This window comes from Passer domesticus, chromosome 2, assembly GCF_036417665.1.
Source record: "Passer domesticus isolate bPasDom1 chromosome 2, bPasDom1.hap1, whole genome shotgun sequence".
Lineage (NCBI taxonomy): Eukaryota > Metazoa > Chordata > Aves > Passeriformes > Passeridae > Passer > Passer domesticus.
Genome location: NC_087475.1, coordinates 6,037,697 through 6,061,025, shown reverse-complemented (window position 1 = coordinate 6,061,025; position 23,329 = coordinate 6,037,697). Strand labels below are relative to the sequence as shown.

Here is a 23,329-nt window from a genome sequence, read left to right as displayed (position 1 = left end):
ATCACTTCAGTTATCAATTTTCATCACCAAGCAGTGACAGGGTGTGATCTACTAATTTCTCCTGAGCAACCTTTCAGGTGCTGCTATCTCTCACCCAGTTCCAAATGTATGAAGTTCAAGGTGCATGAACAGCTATGTCCTGTGCCAAGCCTACACCAGAAGTGTCTGAGTCTTCTTCAGTTTGGGCTCTTTACACTATCAAATAAAAGGAAGAGACAGATAGCAGGTGCACACCAGCAAGAACAACTTCCTTTGTGCTTTCAAGTGGCCCCCCAGATGTTACCCTCTCCAACCTCCCAAATCCATAGATACCCAAAATACAATGTCCACAAAAAATACGGTTTATTGACTAGATTAAATGATGTAATGCTTAGACATTGTATTTGTATTAACAATGCTCTTGCAGAGGAACATAAAATGATACTTTTTTCCCCGTCTCTAATGAAATCTCAGAGCAGGTAATTCATGACAAAGGGCACTGGATACTCTCCAAGTCACACAGCTTTGACAAACCTACTATGAGAGTTCTTGCATATTCAATAATTGAAATACAATTTCAACTTTTTGCCTTGCTGAATTAATTCTGTGCTTTTGAGTTCTCTTGAAGCTATGAAGAATTATAAACTACTACAGCTTGACAAAGCTGATCAGATTTGTAACAAAAATACAAAGACAATCATTAAAAACCACATTGAAAGTACTTTGAAAGTGAGGCCACATTATTTTTTACTCAGAGCATAGCTGGCAGCTAGGGAGCTGGAAGAACACTGAAAAAAATCCCATGAAGTGACATCAAACAGGTCAGATGAGTTTTCCTTTCTCTTTTCTTACCAATACATCTCTCCTCAGAGTACCATTGTGTCTATTCAGTGGATATTGCCAGTTACATTTCTTTTTTCTATTTTTTTTTTGTCTTCAATGTTTATTGGTATTGTCACTCTCCAAATAATTTGGGTAACGTATTCAAATGTAACCCAACAATGCTGAATAAACTGCATTGACAGTGGTCAGGTTTTGTTTGTAAAGTTGTCCTGAATGAAATTCCAGACTCCACTGAAAACAATACCCACCTCACAGGTATATTTACAAAACACTGCACCACTTTCATGGCACAGATGGATTATGGATGCATTGCAACAAGCAATCACATCACTAAAATTTTAGATAAAAACCTGACTGCCATTTCTGCCCTCTCCATTTAACACTGTGGGCAACAAAACACTTGGACAAACAACAGGTTCAGTGGATCTGCAATCAACAGAGAAAGACCCAGACAATCAATACATTTCCATAACATGTTATATGTATTCAAACCAAACCCCAGTGTGTCTGGATCCTGGATTTTTCTGTGCACACCAGATCCTCTGAGTGACTGTTTGCATCTCTATCCTTGGAGGAATTTGGCATCTCCAACCTGAGGCATTCACAACCATGCACATACCAATGGTTTTATGCATATTCCACAGGAGACTTTTCACCCACAGGACAAAGTAACAGTACAACATATTGACCAGGCTGTTACACCCTACTAACCATCATCTTGTCAATAAAATTCATTATGCTAATATACAATGAGTTTTTTAAAACATAAATGAACTATACTTGCATAAATGAATATCATTCATTTATCAATGTATTCTCCAGAGTTCTTTATTGATCACAGGAAGAGCTACAGCCCAGACCAATACCAAAACCAAATGAAATTCAATCCTTCACTATAAATGGGAAAAGTCAAGAGCAAAATTAATTTCTGGCAGTACCACAAACCATGGACTGTTACAAACTTAGTGAGAGAACTGGGACGGATTAGAATGGAGCAGCTGAGACCAACCAGCCATCTGGAAGTATCCCAGTATTTTGAAGCAATTCAAAGTAGATGAGGTACAAAAGGACAGTTTCAATACCGTTGCTTATGAGGAGTAATCTGGCAGAGTATGGGTAAAAAACAGCACTGAAGTATGAAATATGTCAGAAAATGTACTTCTGCTGGCTGAAGTAGCTAAATAAACCTGTATCAGTTTATTTAACTGATAATCCAGTTATCCTAAGAGAAGGTAATGAAGCAGGTTCACCCTTTCTCTTACAGGATCACAGGAATAACTGGTGTGAAGCTTCATGAATAATTTTGCTATGACACCAGGCTGTGCTTCCAAGCTGAGCTCTAATGTAGAGATCTGCAGCAAAGCCTCATTCACATAAGGAACATTTCCAATGAAAGATTTCAAATCTTCCAATTTTATAAAAAAATGTTTTATTTTAATTTACTCTTCCCTTCCTCCCTGTTCCCATTCAGATTACATAAATGATCTCTTGCAGCAATGCACCTCAATCTTTACCAGAGAAGCAAATTAATAAAATATCCAAATAAAAACTGAGAGTAGTAATAAAATATCCAAATTAAAACTGAACTCCAAGAAATGCCAAGTGGACATCTGATTCTACATCAAAACCAAAACCAAGCTGCATGGGCTGTGAAGTTTCACCCTGTACTGAGGGGCACAGAGCTTTCAGAGAGATGTGAACCACCCAAAGATGCACTACTCCCTCCAGCTCACTTCAGTCCAGGCAGCAGTTCATGCAGTAAATGGGGGCTGAGCTCTGGCTCAATGTGGTGACAGCAGCTGCTGAAGCAGAAAACCAGGAGTCCTGTCAGACCTTCAGGAAAGGCAGCAGAGGGGGCTGGGGGAAGACCTGGAAATATCAAAGATTTCTCCTGCGCAAGAGCACGAATTTCAGTTCAGTGAAGAGAAGGAGCCAGCTCACAGTGTGACAGGCTCAAGCCAGCTTTGGCACTTGCATTACTGAAAATAATGGGTGAGTTGTCCCCAACTCAGCAGGCAACCAGCTGTGAAAGTTTATTTGCACCAGTGAGCAATTGAGCTAAGGGTTTCTTATCCCAGGGAAAGCTTGCTTGCTAGCTGCAAAGCTACCCAAGTCCAGCTGTTATTAAACAGACACACAAGGTAATCATTATTTCCAGAAGCATTAACAGGATGCCAGGGGTGGCACATGATAAATGACAGAGTAAAATTTTAAAATACATGACTAAGTAGGCTTAAAATTTACATTGCCCTTTTCCAATTTAAACTCTGTCTAATGAAAGACAGTTTAACAGCATGAAGTGCAAGTTGTCTTACACTGGCTCAAAAAAAAAATCACTGGAACAATCAAACCCTGAACATTCCTTAATTAAATGGACAAGTCTCTTGGGAATGACATGGGCAGAGACCATACTTTTTGTATACCAAACCTGAGCAGAGATTGGGTTTTGTTTCTTTTCTGTAAAAAGATAAAACAACTATTTCAAGGTAGAACTGAAGTGGTTTCAAAATAGCAATGACCCAGGTCATAATCAGAATTTTGTATATACAATTTGTATTAACTTAAAAAAATAAAGAAGTTCAAAATACCTCCAGAGAACATTCTAGGTTAGCAAAATGTCCTGTACAAAAGTAGGCCACATTTGTTGGTTTAAAAGAAGTCCACAGCAGCTGGTCTCTTCTTAGCTGACATAGTAAATGGTCTCTTCATTTGGGGCTCTTTTGCTGGGGTCACTGTGGGTGACTTCAGCACCCCATGATGAGGTTTCTGTTCAGGATTGAAAGCCACACGGGAGGGTCCTTCTGGGCTCACTAATATACTTTTGTCAGTCTTTTTAAATTCTGTTGAGAAACAAGCCAACAAGTTACAAAGAAATGCAAGCCCTGGAATAACTGGGCCTGTCAATCAGCTGTGGAATTCCCCAGCCCTAGAAGCCTGAGTTAGATCCCCAAGCCCAGCAAGGCTCAGAAGCCTTGGCAGAGAAAAGAGATGGTGGTGGAGCACATCTCTCAGCAGAGCCCCTCGGGGAACAGGGTCTGCTGCAATCCACTGTGAACCCTCCCCGTGGCTCCACAGACCACCAGAGACCCTGGGCCTTTTCCTCAGACACAAGTGTTCCAGCTATCCTGAAAAACACCACACTGGACTTTAAAAGATGTCAGTGGGTAAGCAGTGTCTCTACTCTGCCTGCTGAACAGCTCCAGAGACTCTTGGCCATCCCTTCAGCCAGCAGGGAGGCACCTATTTTTCATTCTGTTCAGCTGTGTTATATTAACATGAAGACATTTACCTAAATACACTGTTCTCAATTTGAACTTTACCTTTTGCACACTTCAGAGAGTTAAAAAGTAGCCAAATGAATACATGGAATATAATTGTGTGCTATGGAGCAAGACATTTATTTAACAGGGAGAACACCAACTGCTTACAGAAGGGAAGTGACCTTTATCTACTCATGATCATTCATAAGCCACAAGCAGCCAAAATAAAAAGCAAACTTTGCTACTACAAAGTCTGATTTTCTCAGCATGTCAGCATCTTTGCCTTGGGAAACAGAAGTGAGCAATGAAGACTCTGAAGTGCACGTGTTTCCAGAGGAGCTCTGCAAACAGGCAGCTCAGGAAGGTAAGTTCAAACCCTGCTGCAGTTTTCCACCCATGAGGCTCCTTCTGCAGGGCACTAATGCAGCACCCTGGCATTGCTCCAGCCCAGCTGCAGGGCTGAATGTCCTAAACCTTACATCTCCTCTGGAAAGGAACTTGAGAAGGGTTTGTAAACCAAACACAAAAATAGTGAGACAGGAACAGAACCATCCTGTTTTAGAGGTGTTGCAGAGGTATGTGAGTGTGTACAACTTCCCCATTCCTCAGTTACCAGAGAGACAGTGGACAAACACACACACATCAGACTCACCTGCAGTCATGTTTTTATTCAAACCAAACGTGACTCTTTTGGAGCTGGGTGTCTGCAGTTTGTTCAACTATAAAGCAAAATAAAGACATGAAATAAGTTTTTTGAGGCAATGCTTTGAGTTCTTTCATTTGCACCCACTGATGTAAAACAGCCTACCTCTTCCTTTATTTTGCTTAGAACTACCTCAATCCTCTGGCACTGACTGCTGCTAAGACAGCACTGTTTTCCTAGCCAAAAGCAAACATATTCCATTTGTGCAGAAATCACATACTCTCCTTAATGTCATTATGTAAGTCAACAACAAACAAGAAGATATTTGTGTGTTAAACAGATTGGCCCCACTGCACTCGGGCCTCAAACTGCTAAGAGGACCTGAAAAGCTTTAAATGTTAAAAAGGTCTAGAGAAGAGGGCAGACTTTTGAAGCCCTGCACTGTTTTTCCACTTTCCTCAAACAAGAAATGGAGGCTCAAAGTCCCTTGGCAAGACTGAAATCAGTTTGTTTTTGCTTTCTTGTGAAATGAGCAGATCCATGAGCTGTGTGTTCAACAAGAAGGCTGAAAGCACAGGGGAGGGAAGGAGAGATTTCAGAGACACCTATAACTCATTTTCTGAAATTCTGGAGCCATGTGTGACTTGGTCTATAGCATCAGCATTTCCAGTTTTATCTGCTTATGTTAGGAGACTAACAGGGAGTGGAAAAGACATCACAGGGGATGAGGAGATTGCTTGGGAAGACATTTGTTCCCAGACTCAGCTACTCTTTGTGAGATCACCCCACCTGAATGGGTGTCCTGGTGGAAGAGATGGCGCTTCTGGCTTTCCTGAAGAACACTGCCTTTGGTGCAGTTGATTTTTCAAATTTTACAAAATCACTTCCTGGTTTTGCTTTCTTTTTCTTTAATGGTGACAGAGCAGTACTGCTTTCCTGTTGAGGAGGGAAAAGGAAAAATGCTTCAGTACAAAGTTCTGCATTAACTAATACCTAGTCCTGTGACCAGCACTCACATCACATCAGTTAATCACCATGTTTAGCTCCCAGCAGGTAATTTTGCAATTAGCATGATTCAAAGCAGAAGTTTAAGGCAAGCTCTGTGCAGAAATAGGAAAGTCATTGCAAAGCACAAAAGAAAGAATTTGTAATAGATCTGCCAAGCCCAGCAGAGTGCAAACACATTTTCTCCATGTGCATAAGGATACTTTCCAATTGATCCATCTCCTGCACACAAGTGATCATTTTTCTTCCTTCACCATAAGCAAAACCACTTCTGTGGTACCTCTGGATGAATAAGATAAATAACTCATGAACAAACACAGCTTTGGGCTAAGATGAAGACTTTGAAGAAAAAAATGGGAGTATGAAATCTGACTATACTTTCAGAAATCCAGCTATTGTATAGTGCTACTTGTTTGCTGACTAAAATTCATACTTTATTTAAATAAATAAAAAATTTATTTAAATATTATCATATTTAAAGCAATTCATGTCTCCAGTACAAGGCAATTCTTAGGACTTGCACTGGCAGAGCTTTCTAACCTGCTGTCTGTGGACTGTGGTGAGGGGAAGTTCAGTTATGCTTCTCATCAACCCACAGACATGGAATTCTGAAGGTATTCACTGACAAACTGTGGGCAATGTACAGCAGATATGGCCTCTTTTGATCTGAAAATCACTTCTGCTTCAAATAGAAGGAAAAACCACAAGACTTCTCGTTTTCTGAATTGTGGAGACAACCCTGAAATAATGCTGATATTGTCTGTTTTTTTTTTTTTTTCCCTTCTCCTTCTCCTTCCTCTGAATATTTGAAGCTAATTTTCTGGAGGTGTGTGTTGTCCTTGAAATCAAGAATCAAAACATGCCCCTCATTTCTGGGCACAAGGCCAGGATTACATAACTAATACAAGGAAAGAAAACAACATGGTATTTCTCAAGCAATGAAAACAGAATTAGCAAAGCTTAATTTCCTCCACATTTGTACATTTTAAGCTTTACCCTGACCTCTTCTTTCTTCCATCAGTATTCTCCCTCCCCTCCTGACTCAACTTCCAACTTTCCTTGTCTCCATCCCTTTTAACACACACAACTATGTGGACTGAACAAGAAAAAGCAAATGCCATAATTTCTTTGGGATTCCACATGAAGAGTGACCCAGTAGCCCATGCCCTGCCAGCCAACAGGCCAGTGCTGGGGTTGTGCTGCTGCCTTTCCCTCAGTCCTGCACTAAGCTGTGCCAACAATTCCCATGAAGTCTGCAGGAACTTCTTATTTTGAATCTTTCACAGGTCTTGGAACCTGTTGGGTCACCTGCAGCAAACTCTCACAGAAAGAGATGGGGGTGTCATAATCATATTTTCTTAGAAATTAAACTTTTATAGGCAAAGAAAAACCAGGTGTGAAACACGGAATACTGAAGGAGGGACAAAGCCAATGGTTCCTACTTTGGAAGCCCCACAGTGAGAGAAATGCAGTTTGAATAGTGGGGAGAGAGAAACCTTTTGGCTCCTCCCTCTCAGCACTTCATCATCAACAACCAGAAAATGTCAGTTATGTTATTACTGTTTAAGCAAAGTTTCAATATGAATTTTTTCTCCTGTGAAGGACTGAGTAGCTTTATCTCCATATACAAGGCTGCACTACTGAACTAATCCTACAGGTTTAAACAAAAATCAAACAGAAGTGAGCTCATAGGCTCAAAACATGAAGCTTCAACTCTTTTTTTGTACTCCTAAACTCATCTGTGCTTTATGAATTTTTTTCCACCAAAGTAAGACTGTCAGCAACACTTCCAAGAATGTACCTAAACTCCTGAATGTGTTAGGGTGAATATGCATTGGAAATGAGCAGTTAAAAAGAATTTCAGTAACAGGAGAGGGAAGAACACCTGCACTCTCTTTTTTAGCCACACTATCAAAACTATACAGTTCAAAAAGGTTTTTGATTCTCAAATCAGAGAAAAATCAACGCTATTCTACCTATTACAAAGAAGAAAATGGGGGTGCAAGGTAGAGAGATCAAAAAAATATGTTGTTGCCAAAATGGAAGGCATACATTTTTGAAGAAGACATTGGCTCTTCCCAGTGAACACAGTATTGCCTTTATAAAAAACTGGACCATTCATAAATGTGATCACACAGCCTGATGACATTAAAGGTCACAGTGTCATATTCTCTATTCCAATGTTCCAGTGCCTATTCCCTTTCCCAAATCCTTTCCCTAGACAGTCCCATCAGTTTTTTTAAGATAGAGCAGTGAGCAAACAGAAGCCACTCCTGGAATTGCTGTGGGCAGCTTCACAAGGAGCTGATCCTAATCTTGGATGCTGCTGCTGCCGAAGGGATGTTCCATCTTCCCATTTCTGTTTTGCCAAAATATGATGCTCTTTGTGAGTGTGCTGTAAAGCTCAGGGACCCAATGCAAAAGAATAATTAACCCAGGCACCAAAGGAAAAACAGACAAAAAAAGACAACTCCATCTTGCCCCCAACATCCCATTTTTCAGCTAGATGGGTTCTTCCAGCTGAGTGGCTGGCACAGGATTTAGTGTCATTGTACAGGAGGGTGTGACACTGTAGCAGTGTGTGGCTTTCTGGGGAATCAAATTCTTTTTTGATGATATCAGCAAGCAGCCCATGCAGCCCCATGCCCAGAAAGCTAAAGCCAATCAGAAAATGAGCCTGGCAGTTCCTGAAGCAGGCAGAGAAAAGAATGAGCTGTACATACCACCTTCCTGTTTTTCTTGCATACAGTCTCCAGAACTCCATTGGCTTCGACAGAGTTTAGCACCTCTTTCACTTTTCTCTTCTTTTTCAGAGCTCCTCCATTCTGACTGGAGACTTTCATCCCTTCCAAACCAACTATCTTTGTCTTTGTCTTCAGTGTGGCCTTTCTGGAGGGTGCAGATTCAGCCTCTGCCTTTCTTGGCAAGGTCCCCAGCAAATCCTTGCTGGGTTTCAGGTCAGTTTGCTGCACAGGGGGATCCCCATTCTCCAGGACAGCCCCTGCTTTCTGCTTCTTTTTCACAGCCTTGGGAGGTAACAGAGTGACAGAAGGGCTGACATCCTCTGCTGCACTGGCAGTGGCTGGTCCATTCTGACACGCTGGTTTTGCAGGAACATTCTGCACTTTAGGATTCATTTTCTTGAACTGCCTCTTTTTACTCTGCTCTGTGTCAGTCAGGCTGTTCTGCACACAGATACTGTGATTTTCTCTGGTGTCAGTTGCTACATCTGTGGTCTCACTGGCCTCATTTACTAGCAATTTCTTTCTCTTCCTCTCCTTTTTATTTTCTGGCACCTTTTCCTGGCTAGAAGCATTGGATCCAGATGTTTCAGCTTTTCCCTCCTCACAATTTCCATCAGCTGTTCCAGAATCAGCACTTGGGCTGTCCCTCTTCTTCCTTTTTTTCCTCTTCCTCTGGGGAACTGATGGCACCTTCCCACTTGACAGCTCTTCTTTATCCTCTAAATCCATTCCAAAAAGAATGCCACAACACACACGTGAAACACAAAGGTACTTAGAACAACTGAATTCTATTCTATTTGTGTTATTTTCTTTTAAAATAGGTGCACCATTTTCCTGTTATCAGCCTGCACAACAGTTTTACTGTTACAGCTGATCAGGACACTGCAGTCTGATGACGTCTGGCCTAATTAATATTTTGCTAATTTTGCCTTGTCACAGGTAAGATCTAAACCATTCCCTGTGGCAACCCTACTTTTCATAGCAACATCCCTAAAAAGTTATTACTACCCACCTGTTAAGCCCATCACAAGGGCAGCTCAGGGGTTCAGTATTCCAACAACCCCAAATTCTTATATGCTAACACTTAACTTAAGACTGACATGTTTCTGCTTTCTGACAGTAAATGCACCTGCTCACAGGAGCAGTGCAAACAGCTGCTTCCAGTTCTGCTTTTGACTGAAATTTGAGGTGATGCTTGCCTCAGAATTAGGAAGATGACTCCCCCCCACTTTCAACAAGAACTGAATTTCACATTTAACCTTCATCACAACAGGATACAAATCAGCATCCTGAACAATAGTGTTGCCTTCCTCAGAACAGCTTTTATCTGACACTTTGCCAAACTGCACAAGTCACTGCAGATTGTCTCTCTCCCAAATATTGATCTTGCCTTACCTTTTACTTTTCCCAGCTCATTTTGCTGCCAAGGCTTGACAGCTTTTTTCTTTCGCTTTCGCCTACCGGATTCATCATCATCATCTTCATCTGTAGAAACATCTTCAGGAATATCTTGGGGGAAGATTCCTGTTGAAGAAGGATAAGGTATCAGAAAACTGGGAGTCCTACTTCTGTGAATAGTTATGCTGTTCATACACAGCATAACTCTCACAGAAAGAAAAAAAAACTCTTTCTCTACCCAACATTAAAGCAAAGCATATGACCCACTCCTATTTGTTTAAGCAAAAATAATAATCTTTCATTTCAGGACAAAGTACTGGGTTGCTCAAATTGTGAAAGGAATTTGGCCATCTCCAAAATATGTCTAATGTGTCCTAATGAAATTTTAAAAATCCACAAACCCCCCAATACAATATTTTTGAAATGCACATTAAAAAAAAGAGGAGTAAAATAATTTCAATACACATTACATGAGAACATTATATATAATTTAATGGAAAATAACTACTGTCTCTGTCTGCTGCTCAGTCCTTACCTTCTGCTAAGTCCTGGAACCTACAGGTGAGAGGAAGGGAGAAAAGAAAAACCAAAACATTGTTACTCATTCAGTACCAATAATAACACAGAACAGCATCACTGCACTTACTAAGGTTTTGTCAAAAGAGGAACAAAATATTTTTGCATAGGAACTTACAAACTCCAGAATAAATCCACCTCAGTAACCTCCCTACTCAAACCAATTCACTGAAAGTATTGAGAAAATAACAATTTAAGACTTTTCCTGCATCTGTTCCTTGCCCCACATCCAACCTGATGTCCCATCCTGCAGCTCAAACCCACCCTGTGCAGATAAACCCAGCTGGCTGCAGTTGTCTGGTGCCAATGGGGAACAGCATGACAATGGTGCCAGGACAAGACGGGTTGGGCAGAAAGAAAACCAAAGTAGCTTAGGACAAGGTGCATTTCAGCTGAACTCACTTTTTGACCAGCTTGTACAGCCGCTTTCTGTTCAGGGAAGGTGTATTTTTCCTGCTTGCAAATTCGAAGATTTTGTCAGCAACAGCCTTGTAATCAAACTGTTGGAGGGAAGTACAACACAGCTGTTCTTAGTTTATCCATGCAAGATAACCCAGTGCAACTTGTGTTACAAATACATCAAGTATTAAGTTCAATAGGCAACTTGTAAAGATACACATCTTGAAACAGACACCTCCTTTAAACCCCAAATGTTTTCCTCTGTTGAAATTTACACCCCTTTCACACACTGACTTGTACAGATGGCTGCTTCATTAACACAACAGCTGAACTCAGTATCACTTTCTCAAACGTTCCCAACCTTAATTCCTACTCAAGAGAGAAGCCAACCCACTTCAAAACTCCCATAAATATTTAGCTAAATATCAGATTTAAAGTGTGCCATGTCCTAATTCTTGCTTAAAAGCCACAGATACATGAAGTGTATCCACCTGCATGTGTGTTTGATGGGAGGATCTATCAGAATCACTACACTGCACTGGCCCTGGGTCTAGAAAACCCAAACTGTAACATATTACCCTCTCTCCTATCCATCATCCATGTTCAATGAAAATTAGGCTGATTGCTTCCCCACCCTCACTGACTTGGCTTTTAGCACACACATTTTTTGACTCTTGAAACAGTAAGGGAGGAGCAGAAAACAGAAGGTAAGGGAGGGAGGAAAGAGGAATTTAGACATGGATTATCACTCACAGAACACACATTACATAAATACCACCTTACAATAAATCAGGAGATTAAAACTTTCTAACATGTTTATCTATTAACACACTTTATTTCTGCACCTCTTGAAAGGGATAGGGAAAAAAGAGAGCAGAATATCAGTAACAGAGCAAAAGAGCCACAAACCTGAAGAACAGTTCCGATCCCATCATCAGCATTTTCATTGATATCCTCTGTGCTTTCAGCATTTTGTGCTGATTTTCTTGACAGACATCTGCCTGCTATTATAGAAAAAAGACTCAATATTAATGCTTTGTCTGAGATAAGCGACTCCAAAAGAACAAGCTTCATTAAGCACATCTGAAGGGAAGACAGGAAAACACAACTTACAGCACCCTGAACATGCGTTTGATTGGTTGAGAGCAGAAATGTATTTTCAATAAACAGGTTCTTCCATCCTAGCAACTCTTACCAGAGCAATTTAAGTTTCCTCCTTACCTTCGGTTTTAAGCATCTCTTCATTTTCCTGTTTGCCTTCTTCAGACACATTCTCCTCATCGCTGTTGGTACCCAGCTCCTTCATCAGGTCCTCGATGGCGAAGGGGGACTGATCCACGATCAGCTCGAAGACACCGGTGGCCACGGCGTGCAGCACACGCCGACTGCCAGAGAGCAGGGTGAGCCCAAAGGCACAGCAAAAACACCCTCCCTCCCATGGTAAAAAAGTGGGAACTTGGGGGAAAATGGATGAGAAAGAAAGTGGGAGAATACCGAGCTCTTCAGATGATGAAAGTGAACCTGTCACTTCTTAAATTAAATCCTTTAATCCAAGCAGTGTCCTGCTAATGTGGCCCTCTTAAATTTCACTCTTTATATGCTGACCTATATTAGACTGCAAAGGAGCAGCTCAGCTGCTCAATGCATTAAAAAATTAAAATAACTGGGCAAATTAATCACCAAAGGTTGATATAGCTCTTATAAATCCATGGAGACTATCTATGGCTCTGATAAACACAAGTTATCTTCAAATGACTGTGCAAATTGCTGGTAAAATACCCTTCTTTCTCTACATTCTGCAATTATGATTCTTTGATCCATTTATTACCATTCAGAGTTTCTTCATTCTTAAAAAATATTTATCCTTTAATCAAACTTACTCCTTTGCTTTGGCAGCAATTTTGCAGAAAGGTTCGATGAACTTGAGATTCTGGTCTGCTGTGAGCTGTTTGATTGGAAAGAAAAAAAATAGTGAGTACATAAAATGCTGTATATGTGCACTGAAATTCCTTGAATATTGGTGTTTGTACAGGAATTGGTATTGGGGGATCTTCTTTAACAGCCTTGCAGCATATTATCTAATTCCAACTGCCAGAGGTATCCAGGGCCTTTTTGTTACCACTAACTTCAGATATTGCCTGGAGTATTACCAAAACATTGACTGCCTTGCAGACTTTATTCTGCTGAGTACAGAAATACAACAAAGCTTCTCACTTCAGATAAGGAACCACGAGGCAGAGAAAGCTCAAAATAATTTTGTGTGCTTTCCCAAAGGTCTGTAGCAGACAAGAATAGGACTTGGATTTCTCTTAACTGGGCTGCTTGCATCAAAACCCTCTCAGCTACAGCAGAGCTAAAGATAAAGACCCTTCCCTTCAAAATACAATTTGTGAGCATCATCTGTGATTTCAAATAGTCTGGGGGGACTCACTCCCCTCTCCAGGCTCCAAGTGAGTGGCTTAGCTACAGTTGTGTGACTGTGGAGCTGCAGAAATGATTTGGGCTCCAAATCTCTTGTGCAGACTTTATCTCTCTCTTGAGCCACAATCCAGAACCTCAAAACCTGCAGGCAGGATTGGTTTGAATACTGACTGCAAGGAATAGGAATGGAAAAGTGCTGAGAGCTTTGTCCATTGCAAGAAGTATCAGAGGCCAGAGGCAAGGGGAGGTAACTGAGGAGGAGCCTGGGATGAACTGAGGGCAGCAGGAAGGGTGGAGGGACAGCAGAGATGCTCCTTGGCTTTGCTGCTGCAAAACTCTGCCCCACTGGAACAGCAGCCAAAATTAAGGGCCATTAATTGTCACAGCAAGACACAGCAGAGCAAGGCAGATGTCACCAGCAAAACAAACATCTGCATGTGGGGGGTAAACTGCACAATGCACGGACAACAAGAAGCAAATATTAGACAACTGTGAAGGTTCACTTTCCTCCTCTATTTAGGTTTTACACAACAAGCCAAGAGCAGGCTTTATGTCAGCCTTTGCTTTTGCAAAGGCTGGAAAACATGCTCACACAAGGGAAATTAAACTGAGTCCCCTCTGAAACAAAGAAATGAGAATAGTGTAACTATTGTATTGCTATTTTTCCAACCTCAATTTGGAGCAGCATAGCAGTACTCAGGAACTTGACAGAAACTACCATATTCCCACTGTCAAAGACATGAACAAAAGTAAAAGCATAACTTGTGGTAAGTCACTTTCACTTTCTTCATGCTTACTCAGTGTTTTTGTGTTTAAAAAAAATAATTAAATAACCTAAAAATTAAATTTCCTCTAAGATGCTACACACCATAGTGAACATCAATCAGGAATAAAATGACAAAGTATTTTCTGACCTCCTTTGCACCAACTTTAGCCAATTCATCCAGATAGATATCAATGAAATGGAACTTTATCCCAGTGGGAGAATTGCTGTCTGGGTCCATAATTTCTTTCATTAATAGCTGCAGCAATGGTTGAACTAGACTGAAAAAAAAAAGAGGTATTAATATTCAATTGCTCATGTCTTGTTTGCCTTGAAAACAAACTCTTGTCTTGAAAACAAACGCCACTTCTTTACAGTTATGGACAGCTACCCAATTTGAATTTTTTTTCCTTTTTTTTTAACCCTGTGGCCTATCATTGCTGTCTTTCAGGAAAATGAAGTTTTGTGTATTCCAAGCTTTGTCACCTGGCATTCTTTAAGACCTGCTGCAATTTTGCCCAGAACAAACATTTCCAGTCCCAAAGAGAATTCAAAACACTGAAAACCCATAAACATTCTTTCAGTTTTACTTCAATACACCTTTCTTCAAAAGCATTTTAAAAGACAAGAGGGAAGAAAGTCATGCTAGGCAGCTTCTTGGCTCCACTCAGGAGGGAAAGGCAGTTCTTGAGCTCCCTCACTCTGCAAGAAAGGAATCATGATCCTCTCTTCCCACACTGCCTCCTTCCAGTGAAAGATGGAGGCCAAAGCCATAAGAAACCTTGTCAGAAATCAGTTTGGGTGACCATGTGTGTGGGAAGAAGGGCTTCAGCTTTTTCAAACCTCCTCCCACACCTCCTGCTCCTGTCAAGCAACATTTTCATCTTTTCAACCTGAGGGCATTTACCCAGTGCAAAATTAAGGTGGAACAGCAGGGATGGGATGTCCTTTAGCTCTGCATTCCTTTCTGTTTCCACAAAAACATGCCTGTGTGCATCCCACATTTCAGATGGTGAGAGAGAGAAAGGATAATCTTAATACTGGGTTATTGAGCACTTTCAATTAAAAGATTTAAATCTCTCCATCAATTTAAAGACAACGAGCTTAGAAGTGGCACAAGAGCTCTAGACAGAGCAAATTACTGCAATTATTTGCCTTTTAATAGAATATGGAAGAAATACAATCAAAACCACTGAAGTTTACAACAAACAGGAGGCTAGTTTGCAATTAAGGGGTCCTGTCTTATCAGAAGAGAAGTAACCATGATTAACCACAATAAAAATATACTTTAAAAAGAAAGTCAGAGCCAATCAGAAAACCATAAGCACAGAAAAAAATTCCTTTTCTGTATTTTCTGGGATGTAGGTGCCCTGTCTAGTCTCTCTGTAGCTGATATTTCATTGATAGCTCTTCTGTCTATATCAGAAAATGAAATACATTAAATAGTGTATTTAATTTAATGATGTGTAACACCTTACTATGTTACTAAACAAAGTGATATGAAGAATAAATAAGCCTTAATATGAAGACTTCATGACAGTGGCATCTAGGAAAAAATCTATTAAATGAAAATATATTTAAATACAGGTATATTGGGTGACTTGTTTATGATGCAACAACATTCAGAAATCTGCTTACCCCTCATCCCATTCATTTCTTTTCAGCACTTCAAAGGATTGCCTCAAAATCAGACGCATCAGCTGCAAAGCACAAAATCTGTTAAACATGTTGTTTATGAAAACAGGTAAAGGAGCCACTGTGACTGTAATATGAACAGATTTCTTGGTCAACCTCTGTAGCACAAAGTGGAAGCTGCCTCACATGAATGTTTTGACAGATTGTCTGTCATGTAATGCAACAGAAAGATGCTGTGAAGAAAAAAAGACAACAAACTATTCTCATATGCTAAGCACAAAACATCCGTGATCATTTGTCCTATACAGCTTTCTCTTGATTCACACCCCTGATTTCTTCATTAAGTACTGTTTTAATCAAAGAAAAGGCACAGCTTAAACTGGACACAACAATATGGGACAGATGATAACAATAATAATTTAATTTACTTGAAAATTGCACTAGGAGACAGTCACATGTAAAACAGCCACATTCGACTGGCTCAAAACACTTCACTTACTGAAACAACTTCTATCTACTAATATTGGGAAAGAAAAACCACCAGTGAATGTGCCTGCAATTAACTTCTTTCAAAGAAGAAGATAATGGGATTTTGTTCTTTTTAATATTTTAGTTCCTGTTTTAAAATTCTGTTTCCTACAGAAAGAATTCTGACTACTGAATGCACTACAGTGGATACTTCACTGGTGGAAAGTTGGGGTTCTAGTGCAGAGTCATAAAAGCCTTTAAATAGTCTGACCTAAACTACTGATGTTGATACAGCGTTCTTTGAGACATTTTATATTCCAGTATAGAAATCAATGAGAAAAATCACTATGTTAGAAGGGAAAGCACTTGAGCACAACATAAACTGTGCTGGCTTTTAGGTTCATGCAGTGGTGAGTGCAAGCCTTTGAAACAAACATCCCCTGCAAGGTGTCAAGAAGATGATACCCTGTCTTCTCTTACAATGTGCAGACAGAGCTGCCTTCCAGCACCACTTTCTAGGAGAAAACACCACCCAGAGAGGTAGAATTACCTCTTATTAATTACCTATGATTAATTTTACCACCAGAGGGGTATAATTACCATGTAGTACTTGTCCAGCCGCAGATTGTCAATCCCGTTCCACTCCCGGTTCATCGTCTGCCAAAACGTCTGGATGAACAGGTGTCCTGCAAGGGAGCAAGGAGAAACACCTGCATGTGGGGCACAGTGGGATGTTCTGCTGATCTGAAAGGGTCTCAAGACAGGGATGTACTTCCCAAGGATTCTCCTAGAGACAGGGACAGAGCTGTGGGAAGACAGGCTTGACACTGCTACAATGATCAATTAAACTTGAGAACGACACAAGAAAAGGCACACAGCCACTTTTAAAGGCAAGTTTAATTACAGGAACAGATTTGTATCTATTTTGTGTTATATACACACAAGCTTGAGCACAATACCTGTTCTACACCCATTTCTACCCAAGCATTTTTGGCATTGGCTGAGTACTCCGTTTCATAAACATTTTGAATACCAATGGCCTAATAGCTCATGAAACAAGGTTGGTTTTGAGCAGGAAATACACAGAACAGTCTACGCAGAATGGAGAAGTAAGAGGACAAGTTTGTTTTGCTTTCTGTCCTCAAAAATCTCACCTGTATCCCACTGAAGACACAACTCTTCTACAACAGCCAGAAAAAACCTGCAGCTGCTACCTCCCTCAATGGAGTAACATTGACCAGTTGGACAAAAAAGAAAGAAAAAACCACCAAAACACCCCCTCTGTCTGTCTGTCTTTATTCTGGCACTGTGACAGTAGAACCACCAAAGAGGGAAGCACCCTACAAAGCATTAGGTAATTCAATAGTACTTACGAGTCTCAGTATTCTGAAACACGTGGATAAGCTGGGAGATATTGGCTGCAAGTTCCTCCTAAAAGTAAATAAATATAGTTAGTGTAGCATGTTTGGTCTCCTCACTAAACATATGGCCAGCAAACAGCAAGAAGAGTGAATTTCATGAAACAACTCTCAAAATGAAAAACATTCTGTCAGCATCTGCTTTAGCATTGCAGTTATCCTTGCACTGGTACTAGGTCAGCTGGAAGAGAAGTTTCAAGGGTACCAAAACCTGTTCATTTTACCAGATCTCTTCACAAACCATCTTTCTGACAGCAGGCAAAATTAAATTAGGAGGAGAAAAACCCCATGTATTTGAATTAATAAATGATGGAAAACTTATGAGGCACTGCCCTCATACAGGTCTCTGTGGAGGGGTGTGAGCTATGTGTGACATAAACCTTGTTCATGCAGACAAGTGATCTGAAAATTGAGGTTACTGAGAGCTGGCACTCCAAAACCAGTACCTTTGGAAAGCAGGGAGACAAACTAGTAGAAGTTGACAAAAATATGCAGTAGGGACAAAGCTGGTAGTAGAGGAAGTGCTACTGAACTAACAAAGGAAAAGGAAGTGCGGAACTTTCACACCAAAATCTGCACAAATGTTGTCGCTGCAGCTAAGGGCAACCTGCTGTTACTGTTTTAGTTACACAAAATCAACATTTCAATAGACATCTATTTTAGCTCTCCTTTTGAAGTTTAAACAGCTACACCAGCCCCTCAGAAGGTGACTCCAAACATGATCTGTTCATGTTCAGATCACCGAGTTACAGTCACCTCTTCTCCTACACATGCCACAGATGGGCTGCAGGGGCAGGCAAACACACAAAAAAAAGAAGTTAATTTTCCCTATTCTAAACCAGTATGTCCCTAGAATGTATTTTAGAGGGCCCCCTCAAGCAAATACAAACCCAGTTACTATACCTGAAGCAGAGGTTTATCCTGCATCCACATACAATAGAAAAGGCCCTTCCATATTTTCAGCAGTTCTTCCAGACTGAAGCCACCTACAGCACAGAACAAGTCTGAATGAAAGGAAAAAAATACCAAGATACCAAAATATTTTCATGCAGTTCCCTCTGCTCCCTCTGCTTTCTCTTTTGTTTTTGTTATTTTAAGCACATTAAGTGGAAGGCAATTTGGCATAGAACAATGATTCAGTGACTGTAACCTTCTACCTTGTACTGAAACAAAGATTTCAAAGCAATCACAGGTAAGATGAATACCAAGATAATTCTGAAAAATGCCTCTGGCATATCTTTAATACCGAGTCTGAAAGAAATTTTTAATGAGAGTATCAGAAATAGTTTTACTAGAAACATGGCATTTTTTGTTTTGTTGTTTTTAACCAGTCTCACACTACCAATAGTTCTACTCCTTACTAGGGGTTTGTTTTGATAGAATAAACTTACAGCAATCAACACATTTATTTCTACATTAAACTTTACAGTCAAAGAGCCTGAGCAACTACAATGTAAGTTTTTCTGATACAGTTAGTCTTGGGATGTAGTAACACCTGAATTTAAACAGCAAAAAAAATATTTTCACATTCCAGAAGTAAAGTACTACATGGAAAGTCACTGATACCTGCTCTAGAACTGGGTTTTTCATTACATCAGCTAAATTTATTCAAAGTAAAATTAACAGTACATTGTTACAAGGCAGCTACAGTGACCTACTACAGCTATTTTCAAACTATGGCCTATTAAATACTCCCAAACAATCTCATGAAAAATCACTTTGAAAAGGGCATCATCTTCAGTAAGCTCAAATTTACTCCAAGAAGATCACTTTTCTCAGGGGTCTGCCAGTCAAAAAGCCTGAGACCCAGTGCAAGATATAAATTGTGCACCTTCTCTATGGACCAAGTCATTTGAAAACAAAATTCACTCAGACAAAAACACCTGCAAACACATTAGTCCTGCTTGCTTGAAAAGAAAGGAAGTGAGGAAATATGCAAAATGCTAGGTAGGAAGCAATGTGTCCAGTAATATTAAGCATTAATTATAAATTTAACTTAGATTTGACAGTACTGTTACTATAAAATATGAAACAAATTGATTCACTGATTTAATATTCATTGAAATATTAAAATTAATAACATTTCTTGAGGAGATTGTACATGACATACTGAGTGGTAAGAAGCAGTTTTAACCTCACAGGCAGCATTAACCCTAGAGGCATCACCTGCTACCTATAAAAGTGGCTCAGGAGTTCACAGAATTGAATCACAGAATTATTCGGGTTGGAAAAGACCTCTCAGATAATCACTGCAAGGCCATCACTAAACCATGTCCCCAAGTGCCACATCTACACATCTTTTAAATCCCTCCAGGGACATTAACTCCACCACTGCCCTGGACAGCCTTTTCCTGTGCTCAAGGGAAAATAGATTTCATGGGGTTTTTTTTGCTTTTCATACACACAGGGCTTTTTTAAAGGGTCCTAGGCAGTCCTGTGTCCAATTAAAGCAATTTTCTTCTCCTACTGCCTCAAAAGAGTAGTTTCAAGATTGTTTTTTCTGTTGTTCAACTTTATGTGCTGTCCCCAGCCCCAGCTAGCAAATAAAACCCACTAAAGTAAGGTTATTTTAAAACCTGAATGCATTATATTAGCAACCACAGTGCCCAGAACTGAAGGCTGCCTATACCTTGCACCTATCCTGAGAAATATTTTGGCTTTAGGGCTTGAATTGTGACTGTCCCTGTGCACAGCAACTCTGCTCTGTGTATTGTGGAGCTGGGATTAACATGTTCCAACCACGCAGAGCTGCTTTAATGCAAGCTTTGCCAGCCTTTCTGCCTGGGAGTTGGGCTGCTTGGACACTGTTATCATTGAATTTGTTACAATTTCTCCTATTCTAGATAATTGCAATGGGCCAGATCCACACAGGCACATTTCAAACTTACAAACTGGAAATTATATAAATTGGAAATTATATAAATCCTTTACAGATCCAGGCCCATGTAAGTGCAGCTCTGTCAGACAGGAACCCCCCCAGCAATCTGCCCTCTTTTACCAGAAGTTATTTCTGTTTACAATTCTTTCATTGATTCATTTGGTAGTTCAATGCTTTCCACAGAGTTTAACTTCTTGCTGAAAATTAAGAGCTCTGGCTCTTTGAAGAAGCTCCCTCAGCCCTAGCACAGACCACACAGGGCAGCCCTGTCCTCCTATAAAACACCTGAGAGCCCTGAACATCAGGTGAACTACAGCATCTCTGCCAAAAGTCAGCACATTCCCAACTCCTCAGGTCAGGGCATCTTACCTGGGCTGCCTAAAGTGTGAATCCCTCTCAGAATATTGGATGGGTATAATTATATATTATAATATAATTGCTAATTAATAAATAACTGCTAATAATAAATAACTATATATATAAAACTTTATATATATAATTATAACTGCTAATTAATAAATAACTTTAAAAAACCCCTCTCTCCTGAACATGCCTTTTCTCCAAGCCCAAAGAAGTTAAATCTTTGTTTTAATGCTACCAGTTTGGATAGTACCTAACAGCAAGCAAGTCTGAGAGCTCTGGAAATTAATCACCCTTGGTTCCTGCTCATTTGCATTCCATGGTGTGCTGATTTTAACATGCAAAATGTTCACAGCCCCACTGAGCTGTGGCTTTTCCTTGTGGTTTCATGATGTTTTAAAGCAGTGCCTGAAGCTGCAGCCTTTTCCCTCAGTTATGGGCACTCCTGTTGTTCCTGTGGCTGCTTCCAAGGAATCTGCACTTTGCAGTGAGATGCTCAGAGCACTGCTGAACACACAGCCCCCCTCAGAAAGTCTCCAGAGCTAAAAAACAGAAAATACTTGGGAGGTACATGATGTACACCATCCTAGTCCCCAGGCAATCCCAGATCTGTGTTGACTTCCAGGAATGGATAATGCCTGTTTGGCCCCCTGGCCTGACCCTGTAAGGCTGTTCTGGGTGTCCTTCCCTCTGTCAGATGTGCTTAATGGGTCAAATACTACTTGGAAAGGCAAGAAACAATATTGACTTTACAGTGAATACAGGAAGTCACAGAGGTGCAACCAGCACTCCAGTTTAGCTCTTGAGGTCAGCTCTAGGCTGGTTCCCCAAAGCCATATACATTATATATTCTAATATAAAAAATATAGATGAAATATGCAATAATAAATAATTTAACTACATGGTAATAAAATAATGTATAAAACAGCTTATAAAAATATATGCTTTATATAAAAGAAAAATAAAATATAGATTATACATGACATTATATATATTATAAGTAATACGAGGTATAGGAATAACACACATCCATGTGGAAACTGTGCACATGAGGCACTTTCAGGCATAGGGAGCTTCAGACTGGCCTTGCCAGCCTCAAACAGGCGCCAGGGACATCACTGAGCTCTTAGTTCTAAGGCGCCAATATACAGAATTTTTGGAAAAACGTAGAAAGAAAGCTTCTGATAGCATGAAGTGGAGGTAACAGGTAACCCAAATGGGTTACACAGAATCAGCTGCAATTACACACGTGCTGAAACATAACTCAGCTTTCCTCCATTCCCTCGAGTCTCCTGAGTATCAGTCATGGAAACAGACAGATACAACAGAAGGCAAAACTTCACGCTGCACACACCGGGATGTTTCCAGCCTGGATATTTTCAGTGCATCTACTCCCTGTTCCTTAGGAACGAGAGCACACGAGCCATGCTGCTCCCATCCCGGCTTTGTTAATTAATGCTGCCAGCGAGACCCGGACTCGCTCCAAGCCCATCCTTCCCGAGCCCGGAGACCCTTCCCGAGCGAGGATCCACCAGTGCACCGGGTAAAAAAAAAAAAAAAAAAAAAAAAAAAAAAAAAAAAAGGCAAAAAGTAAAGCAAAATTTAAAAAATTAAAAAAAAAAAATAAATGAAGCCCGAGAGGAAGCCGTGAGGAGGCGTGCCGGCGCACACGTGGTGCTTCCTCTGCTCCCCACGCCGTCCGGCCGCCGCTGCCCCCGCCAAGCACGGGCACCTGTCCCTGTCCCTGTCCCCGTCCCCGTCCCTGTCCCCGTCCCCGTCCCCGTCCCCAGCCCGGTCCCGGTCGCCCCCCGGGCCGTACCGCCGGGCCGCTGGCTCCGCACGCCGATGTAGCCCCGCAGCTTTTTGAGGGCGCGGTCCCGGATGCGCTTCTCGTTGGCGGCCAAGCGCTGCGCGAACTGCACCTCGGGCGGCTGCACGGCCGCGGGAGCCATGGCGCGGCCCTGCCCCGCTCCCACCCGGCCTGCCCGCGCCGTGCCGTGCCGCGCCGTGCCGTGCCGCGCCTGATGCCGTCAGCGGCGCCGGGCGCTGCCGTCAGCGCGGGAGGCGGAGCGCGGGGACGGGCCGGGCATGTGGAGTGCACCGGACCCGGCGGATCACAGAGCCATGAGGGCTGGAAAAGAACCTCTGGGATCGTCGGGTCCAGCCCCTGAGCGAGCACCACGCTGTGGACCAGGACAGCATCCAGCCCCACCTGCGCCCCGTACAGGGGGTAATCACTGTCCTGGTCCTGCTGGCCGCACTGTTGCTGACACAAGCCGGGTGCCATCGGCCTTCCTGGCCACCTGGCTCACGTCCAGCCTCTGCTGAGCAGCACCCCAGCTCCTTTTGCTCCGGGCAGCTTTCCAGACTCTCTCTCCCCAGGCTGGAGCTGCAGGGGCTCGTTGTGACCCAAGGGATGAGCAGTCGGCCGTGAACCTGCCACCGCTCGGTCCTTGCATCCCGCCTGCCCAGATCCCCTGCGGAGCCCTCCTCCAGCAGATCAGTGCTCCCTCCCAGCTTGGTGCCAGCCCTGCAGCCT

The 23,329-nt window shown here is 41.5% G+C and overlaps 1 protein-coding gene across 1 annotated transcript; it reads right to left on the bottom strand.

Annotated features, from left to right (window-relative positions):
- Nucleotides 1-325: 325 nt before the first annotated feature.
- Nucleotides 326-22,822, bottom strand: RRP1B (ribosomal RNA processing 1B). The gene is made up of 16 exons (XM_064406953.1): nucleotides 22,610-22,822; nucleotides 18,456-18,538; nucleotides 17,508-17,565; nucleotides 16,735-16,820; nucleotides 15,670-15,731; nucleotides 14,183-14,312; nucleotides 12,728-12,792; nucleotides 12,069-12,232; nucleotides 11,757-11,851; nucleotides 10,851-10,948; nucleotides 10,408-10,427; nucleotides 9,870-9,998; nucleotides 8,454-9,193; nucleotides 5,515-5,661; nucleotides 4,735-4,801; nucleotides 326-3,662 (listed from the first exon to the last, which is right to left on the bottom strand). Exons 1-16 carry the CDS (start codon nucleotides 22,740-22,742, stop codon nucleotides 3,472-3,474), a joined length of 2,268 nt encoding a protein of 755 aa, XP_064263023.1. The 5' UTR covers nucleotides 22,743-22,822; the 3' UTR covers nucleotides 326-3,471.
- Between the last annotated feature and the right edge of the window lie 507 nt (nucleotides 22,823-23,329).

What these genes read in the sequence shown, in the direction of transcription:
- RRP1B (XM_064406953.1), bottom strand. Translation starts at nt 22,742, where the DNA reads ATGGCTCCCGCGGCCGTGCAGCCGCCCGAGGTGCAGTTCGCGCAGCGC. An exon ending in CTGTACAAGCTGGTCAAAAA is followed by an intron (nt 10,428 to 10,850) that starts GTGAGTTCAGCT and finishes TCTCACCTGTAG; the next exon opens with GTTCCAGGACTTAGCAGAAG. An exon ending in TGAGCTGGGAAAAGTAAAAG is followed by an intron (nt 9,194 to 9,869) that starts GTAAGGCAAGAT and finishes GAATGGATTTAG; the next exon opens with AGGATAAAGAAGAGCTGTCA.